Below are 24,760 nucleotides of genomic sequence, written 5' to 3'. Positions count from 1 at the left end.
TTGTTAAATATTAACAAATATTTTTAACTATAAACAAATCCTTTTATCAGTGTATAACTAAACTCATTTGTTACCAGAACATATTTTTCAGTTATCCCGTCTTTTGTTATTTCAACAAAATCATTTTTATACGTGTACGTATATCAATTCTATAATTTGTGTGTACCTAGAGAATCTTTCCTGTACATGTACCTACGTATATCAATTTTCCATACTTACGTACAAACTAAGTACTCCTACCCTTAATATATTTTCTATATACTTCCATCGAGTACCCCCTACCCCAGGAGAGGTCGGAGACCGAGATGGACACTTGAAAATTTTCAGTTCGACCGAGTGACCCCTAAGCTTCGTATCGCATAATTGTAACTTCACCTCGTTTTAAGTACACGCGTGTATTAGCAATTAAATATATTTAAATAAAAATTACAATTGTATATCTTCGTTTACTTCACTAAATAACTCAACGCCCTTACATCCCAAATATTTATTAAGGATTAAAAAGTGGTCTGTAATAAATGATTTGTTAAATATTTTTAATTATAAACAAATCCTATCAGTATATTTATTAAGTTACAAAAAAATAAATAATAGCGATAATAAAATTAAAAATATAAAAAGCATGTGTTAAAAATGTTCGATAAAGAACTGTCGTGTCAGTATTTATTTATTCAATTATTATTTTGCTATTCCTTTTTAAATAAATAAGGTAGAGATATCTTCTTGTATACATATTAATAATGGTAAGGTAAATTGGGGGGATAAGTATATGATTCGCTGGAGGAGGTCCTGGTAAATCCTGTTATTAGTTCGATTATTAGGGGAAAGAACGATCAGGTAAATTGTAGAGGCGTAACCATGTATTTGGTTAGTGTAATCAGTAATCGGTAATCGCTAATCGTCAATCGGTCTATCTGACATCGGTCATGTTCCCACAAATTTTGAATTCTCACTTTAAAACTTTCACTCTTTTATACGTAGTCTACAAATTTTAGTCTGGTCTTTTAAGCAAAAAAAAATGGATAATTATAATTATTATTCTATTATATCGCCCGGTAATTTAGTGCGCTAATTTTTCACCCGAGTGAATTTACGGCATTCGGAGAAGAAACACAAAACGAGCGTGATTTGTCCGAGATATTAAATGTCCAGGCTCTGACCGATCGTCGGTGAGGTTTGAAATTTAATTCTGCGTGTTAAAACACAAAGTTTCTGATATAAGTTGATCAAGATCTGTGCAATTTTATTATTCTTACCCTCGCACTACCATTTTTTTTTTTATTAATATTTATTTTGTATTTTATATTTATATTAAAAAATTTATTGGCAAATGAGGAGACTTTGAAAACATTAAACACTGGTGTAATACAAACCATAATCGATCGACATGCTAGCACTGTAATGTGTCGGCAAGCCTACGAAGTAATTCTTCGAAGATAAACACTGCTAATCGAGTTTGTTAATTTTCTAAGAAGGCTTTGACATTAAAGATGAGCTTAATAACAATTGTATTGATCATAATTATTGTGTACTAAATTTTCATATTTATTATTCATTCGATGAACTCATATTTTTGTTTATAAATTTATATTATTATTTTAATAATTAGAAAAATAAGTTATTAATAATTTTTTGATAAAAAAATTCGGTATAAAAATTTTTAATTAATTTAAAATAAATTTTATATTTTACATAAATTTATTAAATAAAAAATTTGAATAAAAATCAAGGAATCATTTTTTAATAATTAAAAAGATTTGTTATAAATAATGGTTTGATAAAAAAATTCGGTATAAAAATTTTTTATAATTTAATTTTTTAAAAATTTTATACTTTACATATATTTATTAAATAAAAAATTTAAAGTTTTAAATTTGAATAAAAATCAAGAAATCATTTTTTAATAATTAAAAAGATTTGTTATAAATAATGTTTTGATAAAAAAATTTTTTATTTAATTTTAAATAAATTTTATATTTTACATAAATTTATTAAATAAAAAATTTAAAGTTTTAAAATTGAATAAAAATCAAAGAATTATTTTTCAACAATTACAATTAATATAAAATTAATTTCTCAAGTCGACGTAACTTATATTGATTCATCAGTTACTTAAAAATTTATTTATCACTTATTGTATTATTATTTTGACCCCAAAACCAAAAACTGACGCATTAACTCTCCAAAATATTTATTCAAATTCGTCATGTTGAATAAAATAAACATCGTGCATTAGTCACTCACTTAAAAGTGTCCCAATTTTCTTTCACGGAAAATTTTTATTGTCGTCATTAATTTTCAATAAATAATTCTTCGAAATCAATCAAGCGATTCTTAAAAAAATAAAAATAAACAGAAATTTTCTGAACCAATAAAAGAAAGCAATTTTAATGAAACGACACGTAGTATAATAATAAGTAAAGTATTTAAACGAAAAAAGTAAATGTACTTTAAAAGTCGAATTATTTGGAAAGTACCATCCGGTAGAAATTGCCTCGTTTCCGGAGCTGGATGATGTATATCTGTAGTAGGTGGCATTTTTCATCCCATTTGAGCCGATGAATATATTCAGTGTAGATGTGTAAGTTTATATCTATTTCTATCCGTATCTCGGGCCATTACTTACTTAAATATTAAGTTATCCGTCGTACAATGTAATAGCAACATCCGAGTCCTTATCCTGGGTACATGCGATCAGGTTTTGAATTGCGACGATCCAACTAATATAACGCCTTCGTATTCTCTAATGTATAGTGACTTATAACTATAACTACAACTAGTAGTGCACTAATATAGGTAGATGAACACAAACGGGCGATGGTGGCAACGAAAGGCTTCCGTTATAAAACGCTAAACGTCCCGTTCTCGTATCAATTCCCACAACCATTGTTTTCGGTTTATTATGGAATTTACGCTTACGTTTGCCGTTACCGTTTCGACGCCTTTTTATAAATCACTGGCCATTGTTCTCCGCGGTGACAGTTGCACCGGTGATGCGCGAACTAACCCATCCTCATCTTCATCTCAATCTCTGCTCTTAATTTCGATTATTATCCACTTTTAATTATTTAATTATTGTCTTTTCATTGAACTAGTTTTTTATTTTTTACTCTATTTAAAATTATTACAATTTTTACTTCTAATTAATAATAATTATAAATTCAGAGAACACTGTGAAATTTTTACGCTGAAAAAAAAATTAAATTCAAGAAAAAAGTTCTTGAATTAAAAAATATTTTTCTTCAATTATTTTTTTCAGTGTGTATATAAATTTTATTTAAACTTTATTTTTACAATAATTTGTTTACAAAACCGCCAACTTTAGGATCAAAACTTCCATATTTTTCAATATAACCGAGTAATTCATCCCCTTTGATTTAAAGAAAGAGGAACACAGAAAAAAAAGTTCACTTGAGCTAAGAAAATATTTTTCTTCTTAAGTATTTTCTTGAGAAAAAAATTTTTTTTTTTGACAAGAAATTTCACTTATCCCAACAAAATTAATTTTCTTGATTCAAGAAATACGTATCTTGATCTAAAAAAATTTATTTAAGTCAAGAAAATCTTGTTGTTTTGAGAAAATTCAGCCTCTTGCTCCAAAGAATTTAGTTCTTAATAGAAGTAAATTTTCTTGTCTTGAGAAAATTTCTTTCTCTCTTGCTCCAAAAAATTAAATATAAAGGTAGAAGTAAATTTTCATTAATATTTTTATTGATTAACATGTCAAATGGGAAGATCAAATAATATTGAATCATTTTTTTTCATTCAATATGTATAATTGCACGCTAAAATAATATAAATTGGGTATCAAATATTCAAGAGAAAAATTTTCTCAAGGTGAGAAAATTTTTTCTCAGCTGAAGTAGGTGGCGCTGCTTCCTTAAAGTATCTAAAAATCTTGATCAAATATAAAAATTTATTGTATCAAGTATTTATGATAATTTGAATTAAGAAAAAATTACTTCCACCAAGAATAGAATTGCAAGAAAAATTTTTACTTCAGCCAACACAACTTTGGTCTTCCTTTAGGCACCCGAAAATTTTCTTGAGCCAAGAATTTTGTTCTCCAGTCAAGAAATTTTTCTTTCTGTTTACAATTTGTTAAATTTCTGCCCTGAAAAAAAAATTCGATTCAAGAAAAAAGTTTTTGAGTTAAAAAATATTTCTCTTCAATTATTTTTCTCAGTGTATATATAAATTTCATTTTTACAATAATTTGTTTACAAAACCGTCAACTTCAGTATCAAAATAAATTTCCAAATTTTTCAACATAACCGAGTAATTCATCCTCTTTAATTTGAAGAAAGAAGAACCCTTGGCTCAAGCCACTACCGTGTCTCTAAAATCAAACATAAATGAATAAAAAACAAGTAATTAAAATATATTAATTAAAAATTCAAAAAAAAAATCACCAGTCATTGACCTGAGCTTTAATATTTATGAATATGTCCACTTCACTCCCATATATCTAATAATTTTATTAATAAAAAATTTTCTCGCGACCTCGATAAAAAAGTTTCAAGAAAAATAATTTTTTGTTTCGGATTTTGGGTTAAATATTCAAGATCTCAAGATAAGAATCTTTGAAACATAAAAAATAAAACAAGGAGTAGGTCGACGTGTACGCAGGAGGAAATGAAGACAGTATCTCGATTATCCAGATTGCTGGGGTCAACGATTATTAGTCCGTTCCGGTGTGGCGAGCGTGTAAGACTGAGACTGTAAAAATCAGTCGAGTAGAGTAGATCAAAGGTAAAGCTTTGAAGGATGTGCTTTCTTGGTGTTAGTCTCTACTCGGTTTCTCTAAATTTCAACAAAATTATAAACATACATAATATATAACAGATTTACGATGTGTATCGTTTTCATATATATATATATATATATATATATATATATATATATTTTATGAGATAGTGTGATAGTGTAGGAAGAAGCTACGTCGCCGTCGGAGCGTTAGTAGTGCAGAGGTGAGCGGCCGGGTCGTAACTTCCGCTTACCAACTGAACCGCGTTGGTCATTCGATTTAAAAGTTTAATCAGGGGCCTATGTTATGTGTTATACACTATGAAATTACAGTTCCTGCTGCGGTTACGTACACACTCTGTTCGGGCACTCATCCATCCAGGACTCTGGGTGTGTACCATCTGTTTGCCTATTTTTTTTTTTTTTTTTATTTACGTATAAACACATCATCCCAACACATATCCCATCACCTTTCGAAATCAAAGATCGACCCTATAAATCAGGATCGGCTTCTAGCCATTAATTATTGTTTCATCAGATTTTTATTTCATTATTTATTACTGGGGTTTTTTTGGAGCAACAATTTTTTCCTGGATTTTGAATTGTGCAGGCTGTTTTTGGAGATAATAGAGGTCGTTGGTTAATTAGTTAATATTTTTTTTTCTATTTTAAATTACAATTATTTTTATAAAAATCAAGACAAAAATTATGATTTTTTTTTTTAATTAATAAAAGAAAAATTTTAATCTAAAATTTTTAGATTGAAAAAAAAATGATGACATTTGTACTGAGAAAAAAAAAGTGTAAAAGTTGTTGGAAAAAATTTTTTGGAAAAAAATGTTGGAGAAAACCATAGAAATAATTCATAAAATTAAAAAAAAAATATCAGAGTTACGCAATTAAAGCTAATAAAGCAATCAATTAACGCACAAGTCTAATAAAATAAATCGACGTACAAGTACTAGCTGGTAAATAAGTCGAAAGCACAACGACCCACACAATGTCCTACACGCTAAAAACCCCGGTTTACAAACAGACAAATTAATTCGTCACACTAAAGTACCAATAACACACACGCACATTAAATACATTATACATTATCCATTATAGTGTATTGTATCATTACACGTCTTACAGCCCATTATCACCTACTTCAATTTACGCGGCCATAACAATAAACTACTCGCAATTATTTAACCGATTCCTCGATAGAACTTCTAACACCCCTTTTTTGCTCCCCACTCTTCTGTGGCAAATGCCAAAAGGGTGTAGAAAATAATTTTTTTTGCCAATCTTATTGCAAATATATTTTAAATTTAAAATTTTTCCAAAGCTAAAAGGACCTATGTCTAAAAATTTACGCTATTTTGACATTAAGGATTCTAAAATTTTGTAATTTAGCGTCAGAAATTCTTCTTACAGTTAATTTTTATATCTTTTAGTATTATTTTTATCTAGTTTCATCTCTGTAGAGCTTTTTTTTAAACGTTTTGTAACAAAAAATAAATTTTTATGCAATCTTTTGGCTTAGAAAAATAATCTTGATACTTATTTTAGGCATCAGTCCTTCAAAAAATTTTTTTTATCTGCCCTTTTGGTAAAAAACCAAATTTTAAAGCAATAATACCTCCTTTTGGCATTTGTCAGTCGATATATTTATTATCAGCTATCGCAGCGTATCTAGTTACGGCAAAGTATGACACGATAGCTAAAAATGATTAAAACTATTATATTATACATAAAGCATGCGTAGAACTGATATAAGGATGAAGAAGAGAGATAATAAAAGCAGTGAGTAAAAAATGGCACGCGTAACTCTTTACTAACTCGATAATATATATGAGAAGACACCATGACCATCACCAACAGCTACAGCATCACTAATGTAACAACAGCACAAGAAGTAACAGTAGCAGAGTAGAGTAGAGTTTTATTGAATGAAAATACCGTGACGTTTTTGCGGGCATCAGTATCTTCTGAAGAGACCTTAACAGACTTAAAACCAAACAATGGCTATTATATAGAACACACTACCGTGAGAAGTATATAAGTGTATGTGTGTGTTTTGTATATATATACTTTTTTTTTTAGTTTGTAGACTAATAAACCTGTTGGAATATTTTCTTTGTTATGTCTAGCGGCTTAACATCAACATTATACTCGACAAATATATAAATGTGTCATTAATAACTACTATTGTAACCTAATAACCCATTACTATTATTATTTCTTACTAGATTTTGACCTACCGCATAACAGTTATCATTTTTGATATTTTTTTTTTAATTTTATCAATGAAGAATTAATTTTTTTTTTTTTAAGAATTTTTTTGAAGAAAATTAAATTATAAACTTCAAAATTTGGCATAATAATAAAAAATTCTTGACTTTAAAATAAATTTTTTGAACTTAAGAAAATAGTTTAAAAAAAAAATGAAATATAATTTTTTATGTCTTGAAAAAAAAACAACTTCGGTCTTATTTATAAATTTTTTAGTTCGAGAAAACTTTTTTTCCTTGGTACGCTTTAGTCATTTTTGTTTGAAATTTCTATAATTAATTTTTTTCTAAATAATGAAGCATTTTTTTTCTTAAAGAAAATCTTACCAAAAATAAGATAATAAAAAAAAGTCTTAAAAAATGTCAATATTTAGATTTTTACAAAATTTTTTAGTTCAAATTTTGCTGGATTGTAAAAAAAATTATTCTAAAAAAATTTAAACACAAATTGAAAATTTAACTTGAGTAAAAAATTTTAAAACAATAAAAAAATGTATAAATAAAATAATTTATTTATTCATGTGCGATTATTTGTAAAGATAAAAAAGTTTATTTATTTTTATCCGGCAGATGAAAACAAATATTTGTAAATAAATGAATAAATAGATAGAATAAGTATGAGGTTGTACTGGATATAGTATAAAATGATTGAAACATCTGGTGGTTGTATGATATTATACGATTGATTGTATAATGTATAATGCCTTAAGGACAATCGTGGGAATTCCATTAGATGGCCTTGAATGGTTCATTCATGTCGATCAACTCTTTTTCCTAACGGGGTTGACAGATCAATCGATCGTATTGGCTTACGAAGAACAAAATAAGACGACTTGACGTCTCTCTTAATGTTTTTTTATTTTTGTTCAACATATACACTCGTTTATTCAACTCGGTGTTGTTCGAACTTGCAATTAAGCGTATTTAATAACTTTATTTTATTTAAATATATTAGTCAGCGAATAATAAACAAACAATAACTTTATTTGTTTTGTAATATTTATAGAATGCTGGAGAATTATGACCGCAGTGGAGCAACACCGCCGCCACAAATGAATTACGCGAGCTCCCAGGGTCTTTTGGCTCTTCATAATTCCATGTATCCTGGTGCTACTCGGACCTATGATGTCGACTCTAGCATGGATGGAAATGATGGATCTATGTCTATGGATCCACAAATTATCTCTGTGAGTTTTCTTCGGCTATATTTTTATTTTTAAATTATCCAATTCTTTTTTTTATTCATCAAATGTTAAATTTTTATTATTTCGGACAACTTTTGCTATTTTTTAACATAAATTTGAAATTTTATTTATAAATTTTTAAGTGTGTAATATAAAATTTGATTTTTCTTAAATTTTTAACAGTTTTTTTCCAATGAAAAAATTAAATTATTTTTTTTTTAAAATCAAAATATTCCATTAATAATTATATTTAAAACTATTGAGTTGCAATATTAAGAGAATAAGCAAAATTCTGGAGCCAGTGTATTTAAATGATAAAATGGGTTTTTATGGTTAAATTTGGTATCGTTGGAAAAGTCTTGACCTGGAATTGTGTCTTTTCAATGTTTCGTATCATTCTAACCAATAGTCATTTTACGATGATAAGTATTTAGGCTTCATTTGAAAATGCTCTATCTCTAGATAGATAATTAAGAAATGACTTTGTATCTTGTGAACTATTGGCATTTTTAAAAATATAAGCTCATCCTGATGTTACACATCAAGACCTCTCATTTGAGTACCCACATCAATTTTTCATATATTTATATATATTATATATATGTATATATGAAAAATATATCAAAATGCATGTGGGTACTCAAATGAAAGCTCTTGTTGAGTGTAACATCGGGATGAACTTATATCTTTAAAAATGTCAATAATTAAGAAATGACCTTGTAACTTGTGAACTATTGACATTTTTAATGATATAAGCTCATCCCGATGTTACACTCATCAAGACCTTTCATTTAAGTACCCACATCAATTTTTCATATATTTTATATATTATGTATATGTATATATGAAAAATATATGAAAATTGATCTGGGTACTCAAATGAAAGGTCTTGATGAATGTAACATCGCGATGAGCTTATATCTTTAAAAGTGTCAATATTTAAGAAAATACAGTGCAATTTAACAAAATTCATTGTTTAATAAAGCAAAATTTTATCAATTATAGATATCATTATAATCAAAATAATTTACAATAGTCAAAATTCAAATTTGGTATTCAAAAATTTTATGAATTTTTTGTTAAAATTTTTTCAAAAAATTCTATTAAATTTAATATTATATCTTGATATTTCATCAATCATGATTATAATTTTAGATACCAGGGGTATTAAACAGCCCAGTCCAACAAAGACTGGAAGACATGCCGTGGTTAACATCTGGACCACCGTTAGACTATCAGCAAAGCCTGTCAATGCCGAGTGTCGTGAAGATGTGCCATCCGAGTACCTCGACACAGCGTATCCTAAAGGAGCAACGTATCCGGCGACCTATGAATGCGTTCATGGTGTGGGCAAAGGTCGAGCGTAAAAAATTGGCCGACGAGAATCCCGATCTTCATAACGCCGATCTCAGTAAAATGCTCGGTGAGTTAAGATTTATTATTTATCATTATTATTCTTTATAATGAGACGTATTATAGTAATCTTAATTGTATAAAGTAAAGCAGGATAAAAAATGTTTAATCACTTGCGGAAATTCTCTCACCTCTATGGGAATGAGAAAGTCCTAAATACGTCGTTGAGAGTTTATTAAATTAATTGTCCGACGGAACAGAAATCCGGTGATTTAAACTCAAGCTCCGCTCAGAGAATATATTTATTTTATTTTTATAAATTTATATATGGGTAAAGGAAGAGAGACTTTAGACTTTGTCTATAATAAAAGTACATACGCCAGCATTAAGTGCAGTATTTATTTTTATTTTATAAATAGGATAGTAGTTTTAGCGCTTCTTAAGGCTCGCGACGCTTTCCATCGGTATTGGCTATAATAGGAGTGAATGACGGATTTTAAAGAGGTGTTGGAATGTTAATAATTAAATAAACAATACTTCCGGGTTTGTTATAAAAAAAAAAATTATTTAAAAATAATTCTGATTTTTTTTCAATAAAAAAAATTTTTGTTTCAATTATAAAAGTCTAAATTTATGAAATAATTTTTTGTTTATTTATTTAGTAATTAATTATTATGAAAAAAAAAAAAAAAAAAATTGACGTCATCCTAATAATTATAAAAATGAATTACAAAAGATTTTTTATCGTTTACTAAAAAAAAATGTAGAATTAAAATCAATTGAGAAAACAAAACTAAAGATAGCAAACACTTGACTAAAGAAAAAAAAATATTGACAAAATATTATAATCATAAATATTAATATTGAAATAAAAATGAATAATAAACAAAATAAATCCTTGAAAATAAACACATAATACAGTGAACCGAGTTAAACTCGTTATAAATCCGTCAACGATCGCCTTGACTGGTTCGTTATCGTCGTGGAGGGTACACCTTGGATTATCGGCAATTGGCATCCGCAACATTGCTGGTGTATTGGTCATTTCCAGCCGGTCGACGGCCAGCAAATTGTAATTACTGTCACAGTTAACTTTTCTCTAAGCTAAAGACCAATAACAATTGCATTAACAATAATTTTATAATCATTTAAATTGTAGAATCATTTTTAAACTATTAGACATAACATAATTACAAATGATAATAATTCAATTAAAAATAAAATTTCTTGAACTAAGAGAATCATTTCAGAGAATTTAATCGATTTATTATAAATAGAAAAAATTTTTAACTGATACATTTTTTTGATTTAAGAAAATTTTTGAGCTCAAGAATTTTTTTTTTAATAAATTTAATTTTTTTTTTTTCAATATACGTGTTATTTTTTATATAAAATAACATTTAATAAAGAAATAAATAATTTTTCAATTATTTTATAAATTTCAATACATAAATTTAATTTTCTATAAAAAAAAAACTCGATTCAAAATAAAAATTCTTGAATCAAGAAAATCATTTAAAAAATTTCATCGATTTATTATAAATAGAAAAATTTTTTAACTGATACATTTTTTTTTATTTAAAAAAATTTTGGAGTTTAAGAATGTTTTTTTTAATAAATTTAATTTTAAAGAAATTTTTTATTTCTTTAATAAAGCAATAAAAATTTTTATAAATTTCAATACAGAAATTTAATTTTCTATAAAAAAAAGTAAAAAAAAATAGTATTACACATTTAATTGCCATTTCTTATTCCAAATTCATATTCTCAGCGTAAGCGGTAATCGCTGAGTGCTTTATCTCGATACCGGCGAGTAGAGCGACGAACGATAAAATGTAGGATCGATAAAAAAATGATTACACATATATATTAGGCGATCGGTTTGATGTTATTGGCATGACGCGGCCACGCCGATCGCTATGCAAGTCGAGTGCTCAGTACACTCATTGCTTTTCTTAGTTTTTTGCTCTCTCAGTTTCGCATTGTGTCTATCCCCCCTCTCTCTTTCTCCCGTTTTTTCCTCACTTATACTCACGCCGTCTTACTTTTATCAATTTTTTTCCTGGCAACCGCTGTATGTACTATTATATGGCAGACACGCTGCATACTACATATTCATGCACGTGCCATACGTCGATACTCTGCACATAATATTCATATAAATATATTTATATTAATGTATAAATTACAAATGTATGATAGTCTCAAACGCTGACCTGCGTCGCTTATATTAATTTCTGCAGCTTCTTCTTTCATTTTATTTCTAGTCATCAATTCTTTTTATTAATTATAATTATTTATATGAGTATTAGTATTCAGAGCTGAAAATTCTTAAGAAAATTATTACATAGTTTAGGCAGAAAGAATTTTTTAAGAAACTTCAGCGAAGACTTACTCGTATGATACGTTAACGTCTCGGTATTGGATCTTATATCCGGCGACACGCGTGTTCTTGCATTTTTATTAATCATCTATAGGTATATGGTGACCGTTACATACATTTTCTTTTTATTTTTTTTAATATCAATTTTTTTTATTTCAATCATAACAAACTTACTATTCAACTTTACGCGGAAAAAATTTCAATTCTTTTATAAATTCTAAAAAAAAAATTGTTAATATTTTACAAAGTAAAATATAAATTTTTTTGGTGTAGAGAAAAAAAAATTTCTTGGTTCAAATAAATTTTTTTCTGTAAGTAAAAATGTAACCCTTCGATATTTTTAACAAAATTCTTGGCTCAAGAAAATTTTTGGGTGCTTGAAGAAAGACCGAAGTTGTGTTGGCCGAAGTAAAAATTTTTCTTTAAATTCCATTCTTGGTGGAAGTAATTTTTTCTTAATTCAAATTATCATAAATACTTGATACAATGAAATTTTATATTTGATCAAGATTTTTAGATATTTTAGGGAAGCAGCGCCACCTAATTCAGCTAAGAAAAAAATTTTCTCACTTTGAGAAAATTTTTCTCTTGAATATTTGATACCCATTTTATATTATTTTAGCGTGCAATTATACATATTGAATGAAAAAAAATGATGAAATATTATTTGATCTTCCAATTTGACATGTTAATCAATAAAAATATTAATGAAAATTTACTTCCATCTTTATATTTAATTTTTTGGAGCAAGAGGCTGAATTTTTTTTAAACAAGATTTTCTTAACTTAAATAAATTTTCTTGGATCAAGATACACATCCTTAAAGCAAGAGAATTAATTTTGTTGGAATAAGTGAAATTTCTTGTCAAAAAAAAATTTTTTTTTTGCTCAAGAAAATAATTAGGAAGAAAAATATTTTCTTGGCTCAAGTGAACCTTAAAATAAATTTTGAATACCGAAAATTATTGATGATATTTACTAAAAAAAATGTACTTTTCATAAAAAAGTTTATCTAAAAATTAAACAATTTCCTGGGACGATAATTAATAAATTATTCAATGTAATAAAATTACAAGCCGGGTCAGCTTTAATAAAATTAATAACAAGTCCTCGCCATAGATAATAGTAATTATAATTAAAATTTTTCCAAGCTAAAATAAAATGTCTAGACAAGTTAGTTAGCCGATAACGTATCAGTGAATCGGTCCCATAAAGTTAAATCTCGTCTATTATTGGTCCGTCTAATGAAAAATCAATAAGATGCCAGAGATTGGCAAGATCGGGACGTAATTTTCTCCGGTTGATCGGCTTGGAGCAATTTTGCGCGAGGCGCGACGGCCTAAGACCAGACTCATATTATATCAGCAGCATCCACTCTTCTTATCTCTTTCTCTCTTCTTTTGAATTATCCGAGACGACCCGATCTTATGCACTGCAAGGTCATACCGGAAACTCCTTGGGCCGCAATTAAATTTATTTTTAATCATCAAAAAAATCATCTGATGATATCAAAAATATTCAAATTATAAAAGCGATATACCTTTTGATAGTTGAACCGAAAATAGAATCCGAGATTGTTATGTCGAAGGATAAATTAAAATGATACGTGACAGTTTGTTACTTATACGACACGCGTACGAGTAGAGCAAACCAGTGTGTACTATATATATATATTGTATATAGGAGCGCGTGTAGAGACCACCTACGACAAATGTGCCAGCAAATAATATTATACCAAGTTGAGTATGAGTCGACTTAACTCGTATACTATATACCAAGCATGTATTCCGCGTACAGCACACGTAACACGTCACGATTTAAAAATTATAATAACAATAATTGAGGAGAAAAAATTTTACAAAAGGGGCTTATAGTGAACTACCTGATATCGTGTTTTAGTACCTCTGATTAGCTTGTACTGGTTATATACAATCATAAGTTGTTGTTTGGATTTATTTATTATTTTAATGAACTTTGAACTTGTCAATTTTATTGGCATTTTTTTTAAAGATAAGTTTATTACTCATAGAATTGTCAGGTAGCGCCGCCTACATTTGACAAGTCAAATTATTTTTAGGTGTAGCAAATTTAATTCTATCAATAGCTTCGAGTAAAAAATTGATATTTTATACACAGACAAACAGGTTCACTTGAGTCAAGAAAATATTTATCTTCCTAATTATTTTCTTGAGAAAAATAATTTTTTTTTTACAAGAAATTTCACTTATTCCAACAAAATTAAATCTCTTGCTTTAAGAAATACGTATCTTGATCCAAGAAAATTTATTTAAGTCAAGAAAATCTTGTTATTTTGAGAAAATTCAGCCTCTTGCTCCAAAAAATTTAGTTCTTAATAGAAGTAAATTTTCTTGTCTTGAGAAAATTTCTTTCTCTCTTGCTCCAAAAAATTAAATATAAAGATAGAAGTAAATTTTCATTAATATTTTTATTGATTAACATGTCAAATGGGAAGATAAAAAAATATTGAACCATTTTTTTTCATTCAATATGTATAATTGCACGCTAAAATAGTATAAAATGGGTATCAAATATTCAAGAGTGAAATTTTCTCAAGGTGAGAAAATTTTTTTCTCAGCTGAAGTAAGTGGCGCTGCTTTCCTAAAGTATCTAAAAATCTTGATCAAATATAAAAATTTATTGTATCAAGTATTTATGATAATTTGAATTAAGAAAAAATTACTTCCACCAAGAATAGAATTTCAATAAAAATTTTCACTTCAGCCAACACAACTTCGGTCTTCCTTCAGGCACCCTAAAATTTTCTTGAGCCAAGAATTTTCTTCTCCAGTCCAGAAATTTTTCTTTCTGTGTAATTAAATAAATGAAAAATGTGTGTTATCATTTTGCCAATAAGCAGATTCGGATAAAATTTATTCGGAGGAAATTAAATCTTGATGTGAAGAAGTCAAAAAAATGGCGGATTTGCAAAAATTAATATGGCGGACTTATTTTAAAAAATTAAATGCCAGTAATGAACTTTAAAAAAAACGAAATATATTGACGTCTGAGGTGTAACAAAAAAATAATTTCAATATCGTACAACTAAAATATGTTTGCAGCTAAAAAACTCGAGACAACGGAAAAAGCACCTACGCAAATTGCTTGAAACGAGCTGGAATTTTCAATAGACTCGCTGTAATATTCGCGCGTCAAATCACCCGTGAAATTCAAAGACCGAGCGCCAGGCGTCTTCTGCCCGTTAAAGGGACAGACTACGTACATTTACGAGGCATTCTCAGCACACATATGAATAGGAGTACCAGCTTGAGGGCTAAAAGCCCCCTTAGTCTCGTGCCCACCTATTCGTAAACCCCGACTATTTCCCTAAATACAATAATCCAGCAAAACCCGACACTCATATCTCCTCCCAGGTATTTCACACGCAAGCTATTTTCCATTTTTAAGAAAATTTTCCGCTAAACACCGGCGTTTTCACATTACTAATTTTTATCTCTGCTCGAGTGGAGCGTTATTCGATCCTATCCCGAGCAGAGCGACGGCAAACGTCATGTTTAGCTTCAGTACTTAATATTAACTCGGCATTGTACTTTGTAGTGTAGAATATATATTATATTTGTTGCTCTATTACCTTGACTCGATACAAAATGTATTATTATTACATATTAAGAATCCTGAATTCGGTCCTTTCGTCCTAAGACCTCTACTCGCTTACATTATTGTCAGAAGATCGCGAGTTTATTCCGACTAGTCGGTTCGTCGCGTTCTAGGTGGGTCTAAATGTGTCGGTACGGAATATAAGTTAAGGGTGCGGCCGACTCAGTCTTTAACCGACTCCACCTCATTACCTGGCATTCTATGCAGGCACCAAGCTTATTATTGCCTTTTGCCTTGCTTATGCTTTACTTGTGTCCCGAGCTCTCTTATATCATTTTTATTTCCACACTCTTACTCTGTAAAATGCTCTTCTACATATATTCAAAATCATCAACATCATCATCATAATCATCATTAACATCATCTATTTCTTCTTTTATTTTTATTGCTTACAATTTTTTCTCTCATCTTTCATTTCGTGGGTTTTATTATTATTATTTTGTTTTAAATAATAATAATCGACAATTTAAATTAAATTAAATATAAATTAATAAAAAAATTTATTTTTAGATTTTAATAATAACTAGCAACCTTGCAGTCACTATGTGACTGCCGTGACTTGTGAACTATAAATAAATAAAATTTTGCTTTATTAAATTAATGACTTTTGTTAAATTGTAATGTACTTTTTTAACTATTGACGTTTTTAAAGATATAAGCTCATCTCGATGTTTCACTCATCAAGAGCTTTCATTTGAGTACCCACATGCATTTTGATATATTTTTCATATATACATATATATAAATATATGAAAAATTGATGTGGGTACTCAAATGAAAGGTCTCGATGTGTGTAACATCGGTATAAGCTTATATCTTTAAAAATATCATTAGTTGACAAGATACAATGTCATTTCTTAATTATTGATGTTTTTAAAGATATAATCTCATCCTGATGTTACACTCATTGAGACCATTTATTCGAGTACCCACATGGCATTTTTTATATATTTTATATTTATGGTATTTGTGAAATATATAAATATATGAAAAATCGATGTAGCTACTCAAATGAAAGGTCTCGATGAGTGTAACATCGGGATGAGCTTATATTTTTAAAAATGTCAATATTTCACAAGATAAAAGGTCATTTCCTAATTATGTATCTAGATATCAAATTTAATGTATGTAACGATACCAAATTCAATCATAAAAACCCATTTTATCATATAAATACATTGGCTACAAAATTTTGCTTATTCTCTTAATAATATAGATAATTGATAAAGATAGATAGTTATAGATAAATATAGATAATAATACTAATAAATTTTTTAAACATAAATTATTTTGCACGAAATATTGAAGATATGAATAAATGATAAAAAACCTTTTTTGTAGAAAATTTACTCTTCTATAAAACAGTTCCTCATTAACTTTTCTATATTTTTTATCTTTCAGACAAAATATCAATTTAAACTAACATTCAAAATGTTTATTATTGTTATTGTTATTATTACAATTATAAAAATATATATGTATATATGTAGAAACGGGCACCTTGCACAAGATTCGACGGAACGACGACGACTTTCGACTCCACCTCTTACTTTTCCTCTATATATGTTTAAATATATATATATATATATATATATATATATATATATTGGATCCTCATTTTATATGTATGCGCAATTATTGTGCCCGATCTTGTCTTGTGCCGGTTCGTTACTGCCCCAAGATCGACCTAGCCGTCTTCTCTTATTTTCACTCGACTCTCGACTCCGCTCGTATGGAGTACCCAAGGTATGGTACATCCACATCCACATCCACATCCGTACCTTCTTATTCCTCGGTTATAAGAATACTCGCCCCCTCAGTACAGACCTATCCGCGGGCCATTTATTGGCTCACTCTCTTTTCTATAAAATACATACATGTACAATCTTCCGAGTATATTAACCCATAGATGATGCGATAACCGATCTTTGTTTTGTTAGTCTTCTTTTCTTGTTTTTTTAATTATTCATTTGTCAATTAATTTTTTATTCATTTTTTTTTCTTTAATTGGCCAGAGTTTATTATAATAAGCACTCGGGAAATTATTTATTTCATTTTTTTTTAAAAGATTAATTTAAATTTTAGATTTTTTACAAATCTTTATATCAATAAATTCTTTTTCTAATTTTTAGTGCTTATAAAAAATTTTTTAAAGTTATTAAAATTTTTTTTATTGTGTAATATTTATAAAAATTAAAAAAAAAATTTTTTTTTTCTAAATTATTAATCGGAAATATAAAAGTAAAATTTTTTTTTATTTTGCAATATTTATAAAAATTAAAAAAACAAATTTTTTTTTCTAAATTATTAATCAAGACTATAAAAAGTAAAATTTTTTTTTCTGAGAAAGAATTATTAAGAGCTTAAAGTGGTATTCGGTGAATATTTGAATAAAATAACGAGGAAGATATCAATAATAATAGAGGTATCTTTGGGCTTATGGGGCACGGGGCACGGGTTTAGCGATATAACGGAATGAAGGAGTTGCAGAAGACTGGGAAAGAGTATAAGTGAAGTAGTATAGAGCCAGCCGGTATGGTACCGAGCAAGGTAGAGGAGCGAGTCGAGATAAGAAGGCATAAAAGAAGTTGAGAGATAAAACGAAATAAAAGGCAAGGAGGCTCGACGAAGAGGGTCCAATGCAACCCGCCCAACTTGAGTCGCCCACTGTCACCATTAATAATACGTCTCCCGTGCCGTGATGTATCTCATCTCTCGTGGCTCGTGCTAGCACCATTTCCTTTCCTCTATCTCTCACTCCTATATCTCATCATTTATTACTTTTTCTTCTCATCTCTGCTCAGACTCCTCACTCTTTACGCCTCACTCTGCTCATCCTTTTTTAATTCTTCTATTGCTATGCGTACTTGACGCTCCCGTATCGACAAACACCAGAACTAATGCTACTTTTTACTCTTTTGTAGTGGAGGTGCGTACTCTTCATTTCACGTCTTATTAGATTGCTCTATTATTTATTTTTAGTGTCATTTTAGATATTCTAATATTACTAATAACAGCTTGAATATTTTTAAATAATTATTGATACACAGAAAAAAGGTTCACTTGAGCGAAGAAAATATTTTTCTTCTTAATTATTTTCTTGAGCGAAAAAAAAATTTTTTTTTGACACAAGAAATTTGACTTATTCCAACAAAATTAATTCTCTTGCTTTAAGAAATATGTATGTTGATCCAAGAAAATTTATTTAAGTCAAGAAAATCTTGTTTTGAGAAAATTCAGCCTCTTGCTCCAAAAAATTTAGTTCTTGATTGAAGTAAATTTTCTTGTCTTGAGAAAATTTCTCTATTGCTCCAAAAAATTAAATATAAAGGTAGAAGTAAATTTTTATTAATATTTTTATTGATTAACATGTCAAATAGGAAGATCAAATAATATTGAATCGTTTTTTTTCATACAATATGTATAATTGCACGCTAAAATAATATAAAATGAGTATCAAATATTCAAGAGTAAAATTTTCTTAAGGTGAGAAAATTTTTTTCTCAGCTGAAGTAAGTGGCGCTGCTTCCTTAAAGTATCTAAAAATCTTGATCCAATATAAAAATTTATTGTATCAAGTATTTATGATAATTTGAATTAAGAAAAGATTACTTCCACCAAGAATAGAATTTCAAGAAAAATTTTTACTTCGGCCAACACAACTTCGGTCTTCCTTCAGGCACCCGAAAATTTTCTTGAGCCAAGAATTTTGTTCTCCAGTCAATAAATTTTTCTTTCTGTGTACTTGTTAATATTTTTTAAATTTATTGTTATTATTTACCGAAAAGAAATAAATTATCTCAATTTTATTATCAAATTTATCACTTTCAAGAAGACATTTATAAAAAAAACATGAAAAAATTTTTAATAGCCATATCAGAACATTTAGTATATCCAAATATATGTCCTCAAATAAAAATTAGTCATACATAATTTATTATATGAGCAAATTTAGTATTGAAAATTCCCGAGAGATGGCGCATGGTCGCTCAATATTCTCCTAAGAAGAGAGTTAAGTTTATAAATAAATAATAATTTTTTTTTTTACTTTTCTAATAAATTTATTTGACATTGATTTTTATTTTAATCAATGACTGAATAAATTATTCTTTTTTAGAACATATTTATTTAAAAAAAAATTATTATTATTTCGTTTACTAATATGTATGAAAAACAAAAGTAAAATGTTAAAAAAGTTATGAAGATGTAAAAATGTAAAAATGCATTTGGCTTTTACACAACTATCAAGTATTGAGTCAGCTTAACTTATGTGTACACATACGTTCCCTGGATATCGGTATATACAAACATAAACATAAACAGTTGCCAGAGCCGATTCGACCTGTAAATCACGCGAGTATCTCTTAGTATCGGGTAAAGGCACGCGGGATTCCTTGTCCGCGCAAAAGGCCGCGCGCGTCGATCCTGGAATTCAGAAAACTCAGCTCGGAGATTCTGAAAATGTCAACTGTAGATGTTTCTCCAGTTGCAGAACTATCTTTTTATCTTTCACTGCTCCTCGTCTCTTTTTATTATTTTTACATTTATTTATTTCGTCAGAGATTGAATTCCTCGGAAATGTATCGTAATCCGCGGCTCAAAATCAATATCAACATATCTGTTGCCTCTTTTATATTTTTTCGAGTTAAGTTCAATTCACTTTACCTACATATTACATTTAATTCTCGCAAATGGTATATGTAATGCTCAATTAAATTCATGTCTACGCTCTGTCTCTCACTCAAATGTCACTATTTATTTATGTGTAAAATCAATTGGTTTGCCATCGGAAAAATAAATGCAAACACGAGGTAACCATTTTTACTTTTTTCTTTCCGTAACATTTAACCTCTGTTTAAACTTAAGAGCTCAAAAAAATAAAATTATAATTTACAAACGCGATAACTACTTATATTAACATTTATTTAACTTTACTTGTCGTGAAATTAATTAAATAAATTTTTTTTATCTTACAAATAAATTTTATCTATGTCCTATTAATTAATTAATTTAAAGTAATAAATAGATTAAAAATTTTTTTTCAACCCCCTAATTACTAATTTTCACTCAATAAAATTTTAACTCGACAAATTTAATCGAAAATCAAAAAATTAATTTGAGCTTAAGGATCGAGTATTAAATAATACAGTAATAAATATAAATAAAAGGTGCGCACAGGAGAAGTATGAGCAATAAGAGTTTATATTAAAGGGAACTCTCGGACTGATTCATCGTCACACCCGCGCATTTTCGTCCCACCATCGGCAGTGTCCTCGTTAGGTATTCTAATACACGCTGCATTTGTAGGTAATTTTTATTAAAACTTCTACAAAGACACTACACTGGACAAGAAATAGAGAATAAGAGATAAAGAAGTGGAGAAGAGAGTAACCCGCGGTTTATTCAAAAGTTTAATGCATGCTTTAAGTTTACTCCCAACGTACCGGGGTCTTTATTTTCGCTCTCTGTTTGCACACCAATTTTCGTCGTTTTTGGAGCGTAAAAAATACCTCACAGGTCACGATAATTGAAAAAATTGCGTGTCATGACCTGGACAATTTTATGCTTCTTTTATTTTGCTTGAATATATTTACATATATAAATAAATAAATTATTTTATTTTAAGGCACGGATTTTTTCGAGGGGGAAAAATTTGGAGTTGATTTTGGGCTGCGTTAAATTTTTTAATAATTTATTGAATAAAAAAAAATAAATGAAAACTTTAATGATTTATTATTATTGAAAAATATTGTTTTTGAATCTCCAAAAATTAAGAAACTTACCCCGGTAAAAAATAAATTTAATTTGAGTTTAATATTAATAAAAAGGTCTCCAAGATCTGAGAGTCGGAGCACAAAGTGAAATATAAAATAATGGTCCGTGGCTGGTACGGGTAAGGGGTCCAGGCTGGCTAAAGGCACGGGCGCACCCATATCTACGCCCCCATAAGCCCAACATGTGCAGCCTATACCGTCCCGGTGCATACGACTGCAATAATGTACATATAAAACATATAAAAACATGTATACTTATTCTTATTATATTATACAAAGTGTACGCTGCTCTTGATTGTAAGATTTACTTATAATTTTTTCAATTACCCTCATATACCTCCCCTAACATCCACAGTCCACATATATTATTTATCTACTAATATATAATATGAAATAACTTTTATATCATTTTGTTCCACGCACTCAGTACTTTACTGGTAAGAATAACTCGTAAACTACAATATTTTTTTAAGTTTTCGTAGATTTACTTCCTTGGTTGTAGAAAATTTTTTATTTTGGTCAGAAAATTAGGATTTAATAAAAAAATTTTCAATTAACTTAAATTTACTCAAGCCAAGAAGAATTTTTCTGCTGAGTCAAGATTTTTTTTTTTAATTAATCATAAAATTATTGTATATTTTTCATTTAATAAATTTTTTTGCAATTAAAAATTTTTAAAAATTGTCTCAGTAAAAAATTTTTCGTCATTGTTTAAAGTGTAAAAATTTTTGTGTAGAATTTCACGGTGACCGTCTTTTATTTATCATGCAATAATTACCTATGACAAAATTTCTCATCAATAATTTCTTATGCAATATTTTATCCTAGTAATATTTTCTCATGGCAAAAATAAATTTTCTCATACCAAAACTTCTCATTGTTCATAATTTAGATTATTAATTAAATTATTTTGTTTATATTAAAATTTTTATTGTTTTTAATATTTATATTCAAAAATGTGTCATAATGTTATAATTAGATTTATAATTGATATTAAATAAATATTTACTTATTTTAAATAAATAAATCAATTATCTTAAATTATGATTAATTTTCGTCAGATTAATTTATGTTGTGATAAATTTTGCTTTAAGAAATTATTGTACTTAAGATATTGTTATAGGAGAAATTTTTGCTGAGAAATTTTGATGCAGGTAATTTTTCCGGATTAATAAAAGCGGGGAGCCGAATTTCACATTTTCATGTGTTGATTTAACACACTAGAATATAAAATTAACATTAGTTTGTGTAAAAACAGTCAGTAACACACAGAAAAAAAATTAACTTGGATCAAGAGAAAAATTCTTAAACCGAGAAAATACTTTTGAAAAGTTTTTCAGTCTTGGGTCAAGACGAAAAATTCTTGAATCAAGTAAAATTTACTTAAATCAAGAAAAATTTCTTAGTTTAAGAATTTTTCTACTCAAATCAAGAAGATTAAAGTCTTCAAAATTATTTACTTGATTCAAGTAAATTTTTTTTTCTGTGTACAAATATTTGTGTTGAATTTGACAAAAATTTTTTTACTCTGTGAAATTCACAGACATCTGATAAATTTTAGAATTCTTTTTTACTAAACAAATTATTGTAACAAAAATTAATTTAATTTCAACATAAAATTTTTTAAATAACATTGAAAAAAAAATCCGACATTTATAAATCAAATATCTGTGACCAAAAATTACAGGTAAAAAATGGCGAGGTCTGACCCCTCAAGACCGACGGCCATACGTCGAAGAAGCCGAGCGACTGAGGGTGATCCACATGCAAGAGCACCCTAACTACAAATACCGACCCAGACGCAGAAAACAGCCTAAAAGACTGTCAGGAGGAGCTTCCTCGCCTCCGACAATTGCGAATTCCGCAGGATCTAGGTCGACGCCGAGTGGAAATTCAGCATCTGCATCAGCGGCTCGTCATTCGACGTGAGTAAACCGATTAATAAGTGGCAATTATTATTATCATTGCAATTATTAGCATCCAATGGCCTTACCTCAGCTCTTCGTAAGAAAATGAAACAATGACGAACTGGTATGTGGATGTCCAACTGCACGCATCGGAATATTTATTTATGAATATTTATTTACTTATTCAAAGCATCGGTTTTTACTTTTAATATTTATCACAAGTAGTTGAATTTTTAAACCCCCTTTGATTATAATTTATTTAATTTAACCATCATTCATTATTTATTATTTTAATTTATTATTTATTAATATAGGATGTGTGTTGTATTGTTTAGGAAGATGGATAATTATCAAGGAATGTCGCAGCTACCGTGGGGTGGCCACTCGCCGATTTCTTCGATATATCACCAGCAACAGAGCATGCAGGATTATAAGTCTGAAAATAATTCTCTATACGGCAGTCCTTATACGCCGATCGTCCATACACCTGACATATCACCTGTTGCGAGTCCTGAATCTGAAGGTATTTATTTTTTTATTTATAAATTTATAAATAAACAAATGAGGTCGATGCCTCAGTTTTAAAATATTTCATTTGAAGGTCAATGATCTTTTTTGAATAATAATTTAATTGACGCATTATATTGTTTATTGAATAAACTCTAAAGATAAGCTCTTGCTTATCGGTATAAATATTTATCCAGTTTAATATCGAGGGTAATTTTTCACAATTTTCTTTTTAATTGAAATTTAAAATATGAAATTTCATATTTTTTTTTAGTTACGGAAAATATTGTCTAGAATTGTATAAAAATTTAAATTAAATTTTTTATTTTTTTATCGGAGTTTGTTTGAAATAATACAACTGTTCAAATGTTTACAATTAGTTTTTTTTTATTTGATATAAATGTGTGAGATTAATGTCTCAGTTGTTTAATTTGTGAGTCAAAGACCTGTTTTTAAATAAATAAATATACATATTTATTAAATAATTTTTTTTATGCTTATTTTTACTAATTTGGACATTTATTTTATATTTTAAATTTTTGGAGTAGGATAAAATAGAAAGATTTTTTAAAAGAAGAAATTATGAAATTTAAAAATTAAGTAAAAAGTTTTTAAAATTACTTTCAAATTTAGAAAAATAAAAATTTAATATTAAAAAAAAATTTAACCATGAGATGAGACAAAATATAATTTTTTAAACACTTCAAAATTTCAAATCAATTTTATTACAAAAAAATAGCTCTAAAATTTTTGGGAGAAAAAATTTAAAATGAAACTAAAATTACCCGACAGCGCAAAATTTTTATTTTTTTTTTATTAACTGAATTCGCAATAAAATAATATTTTTAAAAAATTGCACGTTTAGTTTTTCAAATTTTTTACAGGTGGAATTTTTTCTTTTAATTTTTTTGTAATAATTTTATTAATAAAAAAAATTCTGAAAATTGTTAGCTGTCTGCTAATTTTATTTTCATAATTCAAAGAGCAAAATG

At 28.0% G+C, this 24,760-nt stretch overlaps 1 protein-coding gene across 4 annotated transcripts in view; it reads left to right on the top strand.

Moving 5' to 3' along the window:
* Positions 1-24,760, top strand: part of LOC123259167 (putative transcription factor SOX-15) — a 33,583-nt gene that overhangs the window by 4,877 nt on the left and 3,946 nt on the right. For all 4 annotated transcript variants that reach the window (XM_044719467.1, XM_044719466.1, XM_044719465.1 and 1 more), the window contains 4 exons: positions 8,032-8,212; positions 9,365-9,632; positions 23,042-23,279; positions 23,597-23,784. In XM_044719467.1, the coding sequence (XP_044575402.1) occupies positions 8,032-8,212; positions 9,365-9,632; positions 23,042-23,279; positions 23,597-23,784 (875 nt within the window). The remainder of the gene's footprint in view (positions 1-8,031; positions 8,213-9,364; positions 9,633-23,041; positions 23,280-23,596; positions 23,785-24,760) is intronic.

The sequence above is a fragment of the Cotesia glomerata genome, linkage group LG2, assembly GCF_020080835.1.
Source record: "Cotesia glomerata isolate CgM1 linkage group LG2, MPM_Cglom_v2.3, whole genome shotgun sequence".
Lineage (NCBI taxonomy): Eukaryota > Metazoa > Arthropoda > Insecta > Hymenoptera > Braconidae > Cotesia > Cotesia glomerata.
The sequence above is the reverse complement of the archived record's forward strand: the minus strand, read 5'-3'. Positions and strand labels throughout refer to the sequence as shown.